Genomic DNA, 16,828 nt, shown 5'->3' with positions numbered 1-16,828 from the left:
CCAGTAAGACGGGCCAGTTGCATACCTGCCAACCCCTTATCAGTGCCTATCTTATTATAGAGCAATTCAGACCATATTGGTCACCCCCGTGCCACTTATAAATCTCAACGTTCATCCTACAAAGTCCCATGACAAGGGAGAAACAAGCAAATAGACGAAAGTTTTTGCCCGTATTGGAACGGCTGTACGCCGTATGAACCTGAGAACTAAATTTTCCTGTACAAGAATACGGGTAAACCGTATGGGTTGACAGCTATGCAGTTGGGAAAAGTAAGAAATTAAGTCGTTTAATCGACGCAAAATTCTAATCCACCAATATTTTTGTGGTCGATTACTCGGGGGGTGGGGGGGGGGGCCCTTTGAAAATAGTGGCAGCCCGTACAAGCTACAAGCTATGGCCAACGTGATGTGGCTCATGATGCCGATGATGTCAAGCCCCCTCCTCCCCCACCCATTACCTCCTGTCCAGTGTCACAAGTGGGAACATTGGTCCTTTTTTTTGTATCCAATCTATATTCGTGTTATCCGGTTTGTGGCGTAATAGAAATCGGTAGAGCCATCGGACACTTAAATAATTGTATATCCCGGCTGCAGAAGTGGGGTTGAATCTTCAGTTTAGTGACCTGGAATATTGATGGCGATGCACATCTGAAGTCTCGTGACTTGGATTCTAGCTTGGTAGATCACCCTGGGATGGTGTTGTCATGTTTAGGAGGACCCCACCTGCAGAGCAATGAATTGGTGCCTGTTGGAGGCAGTAGAGTTAGAATTCAACTTGTCTTTGTGGCGTTTTAATGTTACCCCCTCGTGTGGCTTTATGGCATAAATTCTGCTTTTCCACCCGAAAAAAAATCCTAAGGAATGAGCCAAATATTTCAACCAAGATCCTCCTGAATTGTTTTATTTGAGTCCCACTGAGGCCTTGCTGGATAAACTGCGATGTTATATCATAAGATATCAAATGTGAGTTAATATCAGCTGTTAGTCTGCCAAAACATGTTCATAAAACAATATAAGTATTTTCAACAGAGCCTTTGGTAATGACACTTGTCTTGAAGTAATTGTAATAATTTACTGTTATGTTTGCCAGCACAGCCATAACTGTTTTAGTTCAACACACATTGTCTGTTTATAACAAAGAAACATGGAGGAAAGTATCTTCAACTGCACATTACAGTTTAAAAGGAGTGACACTTGGGAAGACTGAATGTTTCTTATCTGAGACGATCCGTTGGAAAGCGAGTAATAAGCCTAACGGTACAAACAAATACAGTTATCTATCCATAACGGGTCCACATACAGCTACATCTGCTTTTTGTGTGTGCGTTTTTCACAAAGTTAGCAGCAAAGCCCAGTTCATAATCACATGATTCCATCGGGCTCTAAGCATAGACGCACACTCACGCGGACGTCTGCGGGCGCGATTCGGGAGTAACCGGGGGAAAAAAGATCGCAAAGAATGGCAGAAAAGAGCAGGGTTAATGGCAGCCTCCATCCCTGCTGACCTTTGACCTCGCGTCGGGGAGGAAGTTTTCCTTTAGAAGGCGGAGGGTAGGGGGAGGGAGGGCAGCAGTGATTTAGGTAAGGGTGCGGAGTTCCATCGACATGCATGAAATAGTGCCTGTCTTACTGATTTAATTTGCGATGACGGCAACAGGGTAGGCTCAACGGTAGAACGCTTAACGGTAACAGTGCCCAGCTTCGGCATTTCTTTGAACCTTGGTCTAGGTGCATTAGTAACGTGCCGTTGCTCAGATGGGATTTCATTTGGTGTCCTGTCAATTCGCATTTACAAGAGGCTCTAAGGACATTGTTTTTTAATGTGACGTTTTGCTACCTTTTTGAAAGAGTATAGCTTGTTTGTATAGGTTTGAAATAATTAACTGTTACTCGAACAACACGATAAACTGTTGAACGGGGAGAATGATGTACACGAGTGATAATGTTGGTGATGACAAAAGTTTTGATGTTGGCGAAAGTGGTGGCGATAGTGCCAAAAGTAGTGATGGTATTTGTGGTGACACGGACAGTCGTCATGGTGATGGTATTAGTGGTGATGCTGACAGTCGTCATGCTTGGTGTTGATTATGGTGCTAGTGCTGATAGTCGTGGTGGTGCTGATCCTGTGCGTATGCATGCATGTTGAACTTCTTTTGCACCATACGTAGCCAATCTGGCTGATCGGAGGTGCAGGGGAAGGACAACAAACTAAACACAAAAAGCAGTTCTGAAGAACTGACAGTCGTCACGGTTTTGCTGGTGGTGGTTCCGTGTGACTCACCGCCGATGTCTGCCTTCCCGTGTTGGCCCTGCGCACCTCCGCAGAACCCTTGTGGCCTCGCATCACGGTGCCTCTCAAGGTGGTGCAGACAACGGAAAACAAGCTGAGCAACCGCTTCTTTCCCTACGAGGAGATCGAGACGGAGGCCGTGCTCGCCATCGACGACGACATCATCATGCTCACGCCCGACGAGTTGCAGTTTGGATATGAAGTACGTACGTGTGAATGTGTGTGTGCGTGTCGAACGTCTTTCGCACCGTACGTAAAGTCAACCGTGCCAATCGAAGGTGCGGATGTAAGCAAGATGCGTTTAATTCCACATTGTAAACGAGAACTAAACTATTTTATCTTACCAGGTAAGGTCCACTGAGCTATGTAGCTTTTTTCAGAAGCGACTTGGTGACAAATGATAGCTCAATGAAGTGGCTTATCACGTGGACATGTATAGCAGCCAAATGCTCTAAACACATTTTTACATGTGGAGGAAAAATCTAGAGGACCCGGAGAGCATGCAAACTCCAAATATACAGCAGGCGTCAGGTTCGGGATCAAACCCACGATCTCCTGTAAACCAGGCGAGGTAGTTAACATTTCACCACTGTTGTGCCCCATTGTACCGACCGCAGTGCCTTCAAACCTAACATTAGGCATATTACTCAGTGCTTGTGACTTCTGCCTTGATAACAATAGAAGTATCAGAATCTGAATCTTTATTTAGACTGGAGGAATCCGATGAGCTCGGAAGCTTTTTTTCACAGATGTCCAGTGGGGGCGGATCAGAAAGCTACGGCAAGAAACAACGCAACAAAAAACTATTAAAGAGCAAGATAGAGAAAAGGCAGGCAAGTCACGAAAAATATAAAGAAACAAAGCACACAAATATACATTTCTGCCTGTTTGGCAATACCAATTGCAAATTTGGGGTAGGCAGCATAACAACAACAATCCCAGACCACACACCAAGACAATACAGTCCCGCGATTACATTGCACGTTACATTTCAATAAGCGATACATTGGTAAGGTTCATAGCTATAAATCACGTTGGTAATTGTGGCCGTATATGGCAAAAAATTAACCCGTAAAAATAAAGTTTTTCACTTTAAATCCTTTATATGCGTGGCATCGGTTTTATTTTATTATTCATTTCTGTTTTTCTTGAGTAAGAGTTTCATTTTTATCACATTGGTATTTTAAATTAAATATGAAATTTTTTGTTTTCCTAAAAAGTGGAACATTTTTGAAAAAAAATTTCACGGAAATAAATTGTCACGCACAACGAGTCTGTGTGCAAAATGTCAGCTCGATTGGATCACGGGAAGTGGGTTAAAAAACGACCGAAAGATTTGCACGGTCGTAAGCGCGCAAGCAAGCAAGCGAACTTAATATAAAGGATTTAATAATCTTCTGCTTAAGGATATACTTTTGATAGAAGACGTCATGGTTAAGGGAGGAAACAAGGTTGTTCCAAAACGTTGATGCCGTAATAATGTTAATAATGCTGATGATGGAAAATTAATAATAGAGTAGCATTAATATTAGCCCTTCGTCAATCTACTGCTGGATGAAGGCCTCCGTACACAGTTTGGGTCACGGAGGTTGTTTGATCATACTTCTCTGTACCGTGGTCATATCACTCATCGCTGATGCTCGCTGTAGTTGGGAATTGAACCCAGGCTGATTCATAACGCTCTTTGCAAACCACTGCCGTAATACTCGGCCTCAATAATACTTTTAGAGATCTTGATTTGAAAAATGGCACTAAAATGTCTAATGTATATAGATTATAGTGACTAAGTGACTGATGTACATTCCAATCATGTTCTAGAATGGCTGGAAAGCTGAAATATGATCCAAATGTAATCGAATATAATGATAAAGGCCAAAAAAACATTATTTTACATTTTGAGCCCAAAACAAGAAAGGTCTGGAGGTTGATTTATTTCACTCGTAGACCAGGATCAGGGTAAGACTCGACATTGTTTTCAGTGTTATGCTAAATACTTACAAATATATGTCATCAGTGAACCAATTAATGTTGTCTCCCATTGAGGAGCAAGTAGCAACATAACACTATTGAAGGTACAATAGATAATACACGCATTTCTTGAATTGAAGAAAGGTTATAAAATCTTCTTCTTGGTTCTTTCGGTAAAGTCACATAGAAGGGAAATAATAAAAATAAAACATAATAAAATAATTCTCACGACGTTTCGGCCACAATGCAAGCATCCATCCTCAGGTGTTCTTCTTGAATGACACTTGTCTTTCCGACAGACCTGTTCTTCACCTACGGACGGCTGCTTGCGTTGTAGCCGAAACGTCGTGAGAATTATTTTATTATGTTTTATTTTTATTATTTTATTAATTCCCTTCTACGTGACTTTACCGAAAGAACCAAGAAGATGAATCCCTGCAGTCAAGAAAGCTTTAAATCGAAAGAAAGGTTATAAAACTTTGGTGGGGTGGTGGGATGGGGAAGATAACGGGAGGGAATTCCAAAGTCTGCCAGTGCTAGAGGAGGAGGAGGAGAAGCAGGAAGAGACGCGTGGAGTGATTCGCAGTGTGGTGGACGACTGATGTGGATGGGACGTGCAACGTTCACTCTCTTAGCTCCCGAGTCATCGTCATCGGTGGAGAAATCAACGAGTGAAATTCACGTGAACAGTAACCATGGTAGTATATTGAAAGAAGGGTGATGTTCATAATAATACGAAGCGATAGGTGTACTGTAATTCTATGCATTTTAATGGAGCTCTATAAGCAAAGCATCAAAAGGACTCTCGCATTTCAAGCTGCGATTCACAACATTGTCGTGAATGCAAGAAACTTGAATTCCTTCATCGTTTTTAGTTGTTTAGTTTTTCAGCCTAGTCCTTTCACCCAGTATCACACTGAATATATCAAATGTTCATCTATAGTGTGAGAGATCATTCGACATGTAAGCATGCCAACGTTTTAACAACTAAACTAAACAAGATGCTATTTGCCTCTCGGAAAATGTCAAGATGTTTGGTACATCGTTTGTGGTTATGTGTGTTTCTGTTGGCCAGTGGTTGTAGCTTACAGCGGCTATTTTTCTCGTAAATTTGACCTTAAAAAAAAAATCTACTCTGGAATGTGAAATGTCACAGTGAGAAACTCGCATCCGACTTCTTTTTTCGGTGCGTGTTTTTGTTTGTTAATTCTGAGCTATGCGTGATGTAAGCCATGATTTTAAATAGCAGTGTGAGGTCACAGATTTAAAATTGAGTCTGCAAATGTTTTCCTTGTTTTATTCTTAGAATACGTGTATCTGCGTACGCATGCTGGTCAAACGTTTGACACACTACGCATTGAATATGGCTGTGACGACGCGGAGATTCATAACTTTTTAGCTTCGTGATAGGTGCACCGAATCGTGCGCATGAGAATTGCCGTCCCGATTTGTTCAAGTTCAACGTGAAGGCTCCATGTGACCCTTCCAGCCACTAGAGGCCGCTACCTTCAGCACAGTTAAATCGAGACCATGCATTTCAATAATCCTTGAAATCATTGGTAGTGGGGTGGGCATAGAGAGCAACATTCTAACACACCTTATATGGAACATCCAGAACTGTCCGTGTGATTTGGAAAATTACTAATACCCAACGTAGAGCTTTAATTGGACTGATGCGTTCATAAATGCCTCTGCAAAACAAGTCGATTGTTAGATTGGCACACCTACTTTTCAAATTTCATTCCCAACCACCTTTGATGCCGATTTGCGTACCCATGTGGCTAGTTAAATGGAAATAGAAAAAAAAATATCTCGCTCCGTGGCAAAGTTAAAAAGATCTATATACGTGAGATTTTTGGTATCGTTAGCAGGAGCGGTGCGTGTACCCTCGAGTGTGTTTGAAGAATGTGCGCCGGTTCACAGGAAAGAGAGGGTTGAGCATCGTCTGGAGAGTTCATAAATAAGAAGTTTTCTCACGAAGGCCTTCGACTCAAATCCTTTGAAAATATGGGCGCAAAAATGTTTCAGTAAGCCCGCAAGCAAAGTGTCCTGGCAAGGCGAAGCCCACTGCATGGAAAGAGTTCCCTGTGTTTTCCCACTGTAGTTTGACTTTGGGGGAGCGGCGGCGGTGGGGGGGGGGCAGGGTGGGGGGGGGTGGTGGCTTTGCCAGTTCTGCGCCGCTTTGCTTTACCCCGAGTTTTCTCTCCCCCGCCCCGCAGCCCCGCACTCTTCAAAGCAAGAAGGCTCGCGAAAAAGTACTGCCTTCCGAAAAAAAAAAACCCCCTCCAAAAAAAGAAAAGTTTTTCCAGCCTAATTGAAATCATAACATGTTTGGAGACAGAGATGGATGCTGCGTGCGGAGCTGTCATAGAGGGACGGCTGTGAATGCCGCTGAGAGGGGAGACGTCGTCGCGAGGGTTGGGGTTGAGCATTCTTCCCCTCACGTGTTTCCAATGGAGGCTGGACGGCGCCAACGCCACCGCCCGCCAGAGAAACGGCGCCTGCCAGGAGGAAGCCATGTTGGCCGCCGAGAGAGGGGTGGGGGGGGGCGGCAGCGTGATGGAGGCTGGCGGAAACTGGGGGTGTGTGGCGGTGGTGGTCGTGGTGGGGGGGGGAAGCAGGGGGGGGGGGGAGATGGGGCAGCGGGTGTCCGGTTAATGGGGCGCATTGCGCTTGTGTCGTGCTCAATTACCGAAGGATGGGGTGGGGGGGAGGGGGCTGCGCGTTGGCCCCCGAAGTGCTTCTCGTTAAGCAGGCCGCCGCCGCACGCTGCTCGCCATCGTCCTGGCGGCGTCTTCCTCTTTTAAGTCTTTGTCAGCTCGCCTCGGACGCGTTTCAGATTGGTTTGGCCCCGATGCATCCTGGTTAACCGAATCCCTCCAGGGCAAGGAGGTGGGCGGGGAGCGGTGGGGGGTGGCGCGCGGAATGGTGTCTCTTTGCGAGCCCCCCGGTGTTGCCATCGCGTTGCGCGAGTCTCTCGTGGAGGTTTCTGGCGATAGGAATAAAAAGATTGATATCGCCGGCCAAAAGCTCTGCGGTGGCATACTAGCGATACTAGGGGAGGTGGATCCTGGGGATTGGACTGTCTCGATTACAGAACCCCACGTTTAATATAGAAAAGTTTGTTTGTTCAGGTGTTTGCTTGTGACGCCACTGTGACAGCTGCTAGCGCCCGGCGTGATGAGTGTCAAGCGAAAAATATCCTGCCCGTGGGTCAACAGCACATTGACCACGTGCAGCCTCCGACTATCGTCGTCCGCAGTGCTGCAAAGAGCGCACGGGGGGCGGGTTCTTGTGTCCCATCGCCCCCCTCGCAGGGAAGAAAAACACGCCGAAACCCTTTCATTTATCTCAACTTGATTTCTTTCGAGCCAGCTTCACTGTCACAGACCCGCCTACAGTTGAACGAAGCGACATTTAGATGGACGCCGGGTTTGTCTCGCAAACCGTGTGGTTATAGTTTAACGTTGCAAATTCACATTGTGACAAACGAATTATTTTCGGATGCCGCGTTGGCCGTGGTACACAAGCACCAATAGCAAAAAAAAAGAACTCGATATATTCGTCAATAACAATGCCTTAAAAGGCAGCGTATAATAGCCAACATTTGGCGCAATCGCATTTCTTCATTGCCCTCACAGTCTATTAAAACGTAGTGATTTAACGCGGCATTGCTGCGTGTATAAAGCTGTCGTTGTTGGCCAAGGGCACTAACACTGAAACCTACGAATCCCAAAATGTGCCTTGGTCTGGCTCTGTGAGGCTGGGAAACTCGCGGTAATCCCAAAGAACAACTAAAAGAGGCATCAGTCAGGTTCTCTCTGTCCTACTGCCTCACTCGGTACATGTATTGTATATTCTTGGTTCTTTCGGTAAAGTCACGTAGAAGGGAAATAATAAAATAATATAAATATAAAACAATAAAAATTCTCACGACGTTTCGACTGCAACACAAGCAATCATCATCAGGTGTGAAATCCACAGCTGTGGATTTCACATTAATATATTTTTATTATTTCCCTTCTACGTGACTTTACCGAAAGAACCAAGAATATGAATCCCTGCAGTCACGAAAGCTTTAAATAAAAATGTATTGTATATTCACATAACAACGGGTATAAAAACGCAAGTGATATTATGAATTTGTTGGAGCATAGCTTAATCACAGGCCGGCGTTGAAGCTCAGCGAGTAACATTGTTCACGGTAGCAACGAGCGGGAAGCAAAAGCGCTGTCAAGGAATGTGATGCAGGTTGCAGGGAGCAAAGACTCAAGATTAGACACTTGCGTGCCATTTCCACTACTCTAGGCTGTTTATTTTGCTACTCCGCATCGCTCTTCTCTGCTATTGATAGTTGTGAACCACCGTGCTCATCGCTCGCGAGCTTCAGTTCGGCAAAAGGACGCCGGCTGCTTTCCCATCAAAACAATGGACGGGAGAAATGGATTAAGCCGCCGGAGCATCCAGTCGTAGGCAGTCCGGGATACTCCACGAAGGTTGTTTTTCGCCAGTTGTTCTAGGGACGAAGTGAATGCCCATACATGGGTCAACATATCCATTGGTTCCACCTAAACTAGCAAAATTTGTCGTACCACACATCAGTTGATGCCAAACATTGACCACGCCAGGGCTGTAGGCATTGTTTGTGTGCTTAGACGACTTGAAAGACGATAGGTGATTGAGCACGCTAGAATTAGAAACGGTGCTTTTGCCAGGTCGAATATATATTGACCTCTGGTACTCGATTAGAGCAGTCGAGCTACTTGCTTGTGGTGACAGATGAAGATTGTTTGTGGCCCGTTTCAAAAGCGGTAGGTCTCATGTGACTGTGGGTGCCGTGTGAAAGTGAAGCTTAGCCTTGCGGCGGGGCCTTTGGTTCGTCCACCGCTGTTCTGTGACCGCGGTGCTCATTGCGTTGTTGTTCTGGAGACCAGGAGATCTGTGACCGATGTTCGGTCGTCGCGTTGACGGCATTCATCATGATTTCTCACTTAACAGAGTGGGCCGCGTGAAGGCTGCCATCTTCCACTAATGGTCCACCCTAAACCACGTCCGTACAGACTGTGGCAGATGCGGATGCCTGGTTCACAAAAAGAACGTTAAAACACTTCAGCGTGCGACTGCGTCCATCCAGAACAGGCCGTACAACGTGTCACGATGCAATGCCCCGATCCACAAATACGGAGGAGACATCACAGTGATACACATCGCTGCTCCTGATGCGGTTATCTGGCTTGACCCAAATTGGTGTGAAATTATAGTTGATGATCTGCATCGACATCAGCTCTACGAAAGAAGAAGTGCTCAGTGGTGCACAGCCACAAACCGTGATGCCACGCGGACGTTGCCGTTGTGAAACCGCTGGTTTCAATTAATGTCGGTGCCGTTAAGCTTTGCAGGTGTCATCGTCACATTGAGGCTTCAGGCCGGTTTTTGACGGCAGTGGCATGGAGCTGGTGAGTGGTTTGCAGCTGTGCGCTTGGAGGCCAAGTTTATATCTGGATGAGTGCGTAAAGAATGAATTTGTCATTATGATGAATTGTGGTGACTTTGGTCCAGCGTGGCTGGCAGCTGTGCAGCTCCTCTCTGGTCTGGCGTCGACGTCGACAGCCCACAATATTGCTCATGCGTTCCATTGCGATGCAAACTGGTGTGCACCCGTGCACGCACAAAGACAAAGGTCCCCGTTATAGCCTTTTACAGGCCGTTAGCGAGCATCCATGAAAGTTGGCCACGGCACACGGAAGGGGTGGAGTGTAGCCAGCACCACGCCTTTGTCTCCCCACTACTGATTTTTACACCCCAAACCAGATTTATTTAAGACTGAGCCAACATAGGAGTGGCCCAGGGCCAGTTCAACGCTTCGTCGATGATATTAACCATGAGAAGGAATCGAACTCGTTTGCGGGGTTCTTAGAACAGCGCGCTTCACCACTCCATCCCTGCTGCCCCCCCACCCACACGCACACACACATGCACCCACACGCACCCACCCACCCACACGCACCCTCACGCACCCTATCTGCAGGGGCGTGAAACAAATGCCCGCGTTCGTACCGCCCGCAGATCTGGACGCAGATCTAGACGCCCCAAGTTTTATTCCTGGTGACCCGTGCCCAGATTTTCCTGTGTCTCTCCCTGCGCGTCTCGCGGTTGTATTCTGTTCTCTCCCAGCTGACATGTCGCCGATAATATATTTGGCCATCTCCACCGGCCTGCATATGTTATGATGAGGGTCAAATTGAACTACTTTTGGCACTGGCTTATAGCGCATTTGAGTTATTCTTAATGAATGGACATGTTGCTCTAACATTAAATCTTGTGGACGGTAAAGGGTCAACCCTGCAATTGTTTGATCACACCATTGTTGGCAGATGGGTCTTGACCTGCGGGATGAGCCCCTCTCGAGAGGGTATTTTACAGCTTTCTCTTCCACACTGACCAAACCTTGTGGAAGCAGTGGGAGTAGTACCCAAGCATTATTCCATTGCATGTAACCGGCCAATCTACTTCCTGTGGTGTACTCAATTATACTGCTGGGTAAGGGGGCGGAGGATTTAAGAAACGTCAACAGTTGAACCGGGAGATCCAACTGCAGACTTCTGGATCACAAGTGCTAACCAAAAGCACCCTGCCAGTATCTCTATTGTGGACGGTGACACACTTTCCCAAAAACAGTGCCGCTCAATTCAACCCTTCACCCAGAGCCAATAACCCACGTGTCCTCCTTTGTTGCCTCCCATTCGTTATTTTCCAATACATATTTGGTTTTCTCTTAGCTGCAAAAGTTTACTGTGGTTTAACATCGGGACACATCCAGTAGGTTTTGAAGCAAAATTGGTCAATGTATTTTCTTTACAATCGTACAATTTAAAGAATAGTTTTATAGCGTCGAGAGGGGAGGAATGCCAACTCAGCTAAGAGTTGCGAGGCGTATGAACAAAAAAAAAGTGAATAATTTTGGAAGAGCTCATCGGACGCCTGCGGTTTGGACTGCCGCGCCTCGTGCAAGGGTCCAGGACATTATTTTTATATCATTTGCCAATATTCTGACACGCCGCTCAAAAATGATCCTTCTTGGCCACATCACAGCCCAGCTTTTGCCCCAAAAATACCAACTTCAAACATCAGTGTGAGCATAATAAGGTTTCTTTTGAGTTCTCACCAAGTAACGATTCCATAGGAGTTGGTTTAATCAACTCTTGTTTATTAGGTTATGCCTGGCTTATTTTTGTATGCGCTTCTTACCGCAGTGTTGTAGAACACATAAACCCTCATTGTGAGTCCCCGGAAAAAAAACAGCACAGAATGGCACCAAATATTTTGACGTTTAATGGCACTCGGTCTAATTAGACGCATCGCGAAATGAATCGGATACTGTGTACACACACGTCCTTTAAAATGAAGAGTGAATTGGAGCATACAGTAAACGTTATTAGTATTTGCTTGTGTTAACAAACCACATAAGTGTAGGCCACAGGCTTTGGGATATGCATGTATACGAAATTCCTGTCGCTGCAAAGTTCCGTCTTGAGTTTCATGGTGAGGCCACAGCACATGTTCTACTTGAGCGGTATAAGAAAGATTCTTTCTCTCCAACGTGGAACAAATGTGCGGATGGATGCCCAACATTCTGATAAAGATATACAGTACAACGTCGCGTGTTTGACTTTCACAAAGCTGCCCTGACCAATTAATCACCCACACCCTACTGGTTGTCGTCTGTGAAACGAGAGCTTTATAGGTAAATGGATTCCTCCAGTAGAAATCTGAGTATTTGTGCACGGTGCAATTATCATTTTCTACAGATGTTTACAAGTAGACTTTTTCACACACGAAGTAATGTCCTCTTAATCTCACGTACATTCGCTTACGTTCAAGAACGGTCAGGCCTTTTCCCATATTTAACGCGGTTTGTGGGTTATTTTTTTGTCCATTAACCTTTTTGTAATTTCATATAAATGTTCACATATTTGAGCTGTTGAAATATCCGCCTGTACCTCAGTCCCCCAGCAAGTCAGATATGTGAGTTTGCAACTGTACTTTATACGTTCCTTTATAAATTAAAACCTTGTAGATAATAGTAACGACACTGAACATTTGTATTTTGGCTGAAGGGAGTTGGTGTTAATCCTACTTGAGGCTGCCGTGTGGTTTTATTAACGCTGATACTCGCAGCGCACATTAATATCCGCAGCCAGAAATTCGCCGGGATACTGCACAGGCCTTGCGGCTGCCTCGCTTACGGACGTTACAAAATAGACAGGAATGCGGCAGCCTAAGAATCTGAAACCGTTACACGGTTGTACACAACGTATACAGTGCAACGTCACTCGCTGAGAACCGAGTTGTAGGTTGATGTCTGCAAGGTGTGAATATCACAGAACAAAGTCTGTTGCACCATTTACAAATAACACACATGCAGACAATGTCTCATTGCATGTGTCCGTCTCTCCACATACCAATTTTTTTAAAAAGTATATCTCACAAAACCCATCGGCCGCATGGCTTTCTGGGAGGGCATCATTTCAGCAGCATTTTTTTTCAAGACAAACTCGGTCAGATTGCTGGAATTAATGCTGGCCAACTGCCGATCTTACAGGCAAGGGACCTGCTCTTTATGTCACAACTTCTACTTGAAATGGACAAATAGGCTATTGGATCAAAATAAAGTGCCAACTTCTTTAGACTTCAGAAATGTTTTACAGTTTTGCATGTAAGTGATTGCCATGCGAGATTAAGAATGTTAGTGTCATGTGAAAAGGTTTGATTTGTGAACATCTTTAGAAAATGACTGACAGTTGCATTACGCGCAAAAGATTGAAAACTAATCTTTGTAGGTTTGCATATCAAGCTGATGATCACTGTCATTATATTAGGTTTTCGGTAATTGTCTTTTTGTGATGCTAGTTTTTCATGCTATGTTGATATCAATCGTTACATGCGATATTGTGCACTTGGGGAGCTGCATTCTGAATTGAAGCACCTCATTAATAATAGATTGGAGCAGTGGTGCAATGGTTAGCACAATACGCTATGAATCCCTACGCTATGAATCCCGCTAACCTGAGTTTGATTCCCAGCCGTAGCAAACATCACTGCTGAGTGATATAATCACCAGCCCTACGCAACCCCCACCCCGCCCCCCCCCCACCCCATTATTTCCAGATCCGCAGTGACCAGCATTGTGAAATATGGTCAGACAACCTCCATAAACCACCCAAATTGGCGAAGCCCTTCATCCCACAGTGGATAGAAAAATGTCGGTAAACTATTTTTTTTGGTTTTTTTTCGATTTAAAGCTTTCGTGACTGCAGGGATTCATCTTCTTGGTTCTTTCGGTAAAGTCACGTAGAAGGGAAGTAATAAAATAATAAAAATAAAACATAATAAAACAATTCTCACGACGTTTCGGCTACAACGCAAGCAGCCGTCTTCAGGTGAAGAATGAGACACTGCCAAGCTAGGAGCTTATATATAAGCTGAGTTGGAGGTGGAAGAAGAAGAGAGCCTTAACAAAAGAATGTGCATATCAAGAGGAATTTAGCATATTCATTCATTTTAGCATATTCATTTCCCATGAATATGCTAAATTCCTCTTGATATGCTGCTTGCGTTGTAGCCGAAACGTCGTGAGAATTGTTTTATTATGTTTTATTTTTATTATTTTATTACTTCCCTTCTACGTGACTCTACCGAAAGAACCAAGAAGATATTTTGTTTTGTATTGAAATAAATAAAAAAATTGTGATCATCTTATATAAATAAAGTCAACTTTATTGGAAAAGAACCCACGTGTGGACTCCTAGTGTGGACAAGATGCATGGAACATCCCTTTACTAAGTGGAGCAGCCCACAGTTAATACCCAGCACCTGTGCCTGACCCAGAGGCCGCTGTTTTCGACAGAGTTGATCGTCATCATTATTATTATTATTATTATTTCCTGTACAGTGCACTTGTTCCCAATCAAAATAAATTGTTTTACGTGTGTTGAACATTACACGCTTCCAATTACCAATATTGCAAAGCCGGTGATGGCAAAAATTCAGTTTATAATGATGGATACCCGTTCACAAGTTTAAGGTGTATTTTGTTTAACTGGGCGAGAACTCTAGAGACCAGGATAGAGAGTCCCATTTGCAAGATTGACCCTGGGGCATTTGCCAGTAGGGGGGCAATGATTGTTAGATGTATATTCATAATCAAGTTTTTTGGGTTAGATCGCAAAATTATAAATGTGTCGTAATCCACCGCCCGACACAGCCAGTAAGGTTTGTGACGTAAAGAAAATGCACCAATTGGTTATTAAATCAGCCCACCGGTGTGTTGGAGAGTAAATCCACAACATTTATAATTGTAAAGTTGTAACTAATTGGCCCGTTTTTGTTTATGTGAGAAACCTTACTGGCTGTGTCGGGTGGTGAATATTGGTCGCGAAAGCCTACGTATTAAACAGATATACATATATATAGCCCGTATTAAGTTATTTTCAGGTAATGTTTTTTTATTCGGTAAATTTTAACTCTTGACATTGGGTACACGATGGAAAATGACGTCAGGGGATCTTAAAAAAATTGTTTTTGTTATATTTCAATAAAAGACCGGTACAGAGCACAGACCACGACTCAGGGAGGGGCCTACAAATAAACTCCTTGGACGTAAGTCCTGAACTCTATTCTCCTGGGTTTAGATGAAGAAGGGGATTGAGCTCACCGCCCCACCCAAATGCGGACCGTGAGCAGGGTGCGTTGTTCTTTTGTGTGGGGAGGGGAAGAGAAGGGAAGAAGATCTTAAGGAAGAAGATCGAGGGAGCGGGGAGAAGGATGAGGGAGGGAGGGGTGGTCGTGAAGGAATTGGGGGGATCTATTATTTTTACATCGACTATGTAACAGACGGTGCGTATTATTGGGTTATTACGCTTGGGAGTGAACATCAGATTCTCGGTGTTGATTTCGAATTGACTTGCACTCGTTGACCTTTGACCAAAGCAACCTAAATGCGCCCGATCTCGTTTGACCCCTGGGAAATAAGCGCGCTGGGGGAGCCCTCGTCAGCTACCAGAAGAAGACCCGAAAACAGATCGCAGAGCTGTTCCAGTAAAATCATGATCGTTGCGTATTTCATTGCATCCACTAAGTTGACCCACCACCGCTGCTCCTTCTATCCCCTTTTGTTCCTCTTCCCTTATCTCCCCCCCCCCCCCCCCCCGGCATGTTAAAATGTCCACTCCTGCTTGTAGTCCTCGTTGTGTTTAGTTGTCCTTCCCCCGCACCTCCGATTAGCACGGTTGGCTACGCGCGGTTTGAAAGAAGTTCAGTGCACGTACGTACGGACATACGTACGTGAGCGGAGTACGGAGTCAAGTTTTCTTCCCTCCCCGAAACCCAGGAGAACTGAATTTGTGCTTTTGTCCGTGGAGTTTCCGGGCCTCCCACCCCCTAGTTACAGTTTGTGGTTTGTTGCCGAGCTCTTATGAAAAGTAAAAACAACACAACGCACAAACCAGTTCGTTGTCCCCTTGTACGCTGCGGGAGTCATTGACTGAGCCATCCTTGCCGTCCGTTGCGCGCATTCCACCAGGTGTGGAGGGAGTTCCCAGACCGCCTCGTGGGCTACCCTGGCCGCCTGCACCTCTGGGACCACGAGGCCGCCAAGTGGAAGTACGAGTCCGAGTGGACGAACGAGGTGTCCATGGTGCTCACCGGAGCTGCCTTCTACCACAAGGTAGTGAGGAGGATTTCTTTGTTTGCCGCACTGCTCTGTGTTGTCCCCCCCCTCCCTCACCCACCCCCACCACGAAATTCTGCGCACCTCTTTAACGCCCGTCATGCATGGTGGTCGTTAATTACAAGGAACACCCAGGCTCAAATCCCGCTTAGCTTCCAGGATTTCACAAGATTGGAGCAGCATTCCGAGTGATTTGGTCACGCTCGTGGGTCATAGATGATTTAATAACAGGATTGAATAATCCTCCTTGAAATCCCTCGCTCGTTCTTAAGTCTCATTTTCAGGTACGTCCTGATTTGGATGTTTGAGAATCGAATCTATTCACTGTGAACAATGAACCTCGTGTGTGTGTGTGTTTTGTTGTTGCAGTATTTCAACTACCTATACACCTACAAAATGCCTGGCGATATCAAAGGCTGGGTCGATAACCACATGAACTGTGAGGACATTGCCATGAACTTCCTGGTGTCGAACGTCACTGGGAAACCTCCCATCAAGGTCAGGCCACATGTGGTGGGGGGTTCATTGTTAACAATGCTGAGCACCTGCGCGCGCACTTTAAGTCCCAGCCTCGTGTCCCATAAACCAGCCCGATGTGGAAATCCCCAACGTGCCCTTGACCGCTTGGCTTCACGGTTCACTGGAATTGCCTTTACGATTATTCTTCCCCAGGTCATTGTATAGATTTTGTATTATTTCTTGGTTCCTTATTTGCTCCAACCGAGCGTTTTAATTGTAGTCCTCTGTCTTGCGTTGTGGCCGAAACGTCATGAGAATTGTATTTTATTATGTTTTATTTTTATTATTTTATCATTTCCTTTCTACGTGACTTTACCGAAAGA

The 16,828-nt window shown here is 45.1% G+C and overlaps 1 protein-coding gene across 1 annotated transcript in view; it reads left to right on the top strand.

Annotated features, from left to right (window-relative positions):
* EXT2 (exostosin glycosyltransferase 2) overlaps window positions 1-16,828 on the top strand; it is a 74,110-nt gene that overhangs the window by 48,089 nt on the left and 9,193 nt on the right. The window contains exons 11-13 of the mRNA XM_078601479.1: window positions 2,326-2,492; window positions 15,840-15,983; window positions 16,356-16,484. Of these exons, the coding sequence (XP_078457605.1) occupies window positions 2,326-2,492; window positions 15,840-15,983; window positions 16,356-16,484 (440 nt within the window). The remainder of the gene's footprint in view (window positions 1-2,325; window positions 2,493-15,839; window positions 15,984-16,355; window positions 16,485-16,828) is intronic.

The sequence above is a fragment of the Lampetra planeri genome, chromosome 16 (genome assembly GCF_965212315.1).
Source record: "Lampetra planeri chromosome 16, kcLamPlan1.2.h2, whole genome shotgun sequence".
NCBI classification, from domain to species: Eukaryota; Metazoa; Chordata; class Hyperoartia; order Petromyzontiformes; family Petromyzontidae; genus Lampetra; species Lampetra planeri.
Note: the sequence above shows the minus strand (reverse complement) of the source record. Positions and strands in the feature narration are given on the sequence as shown.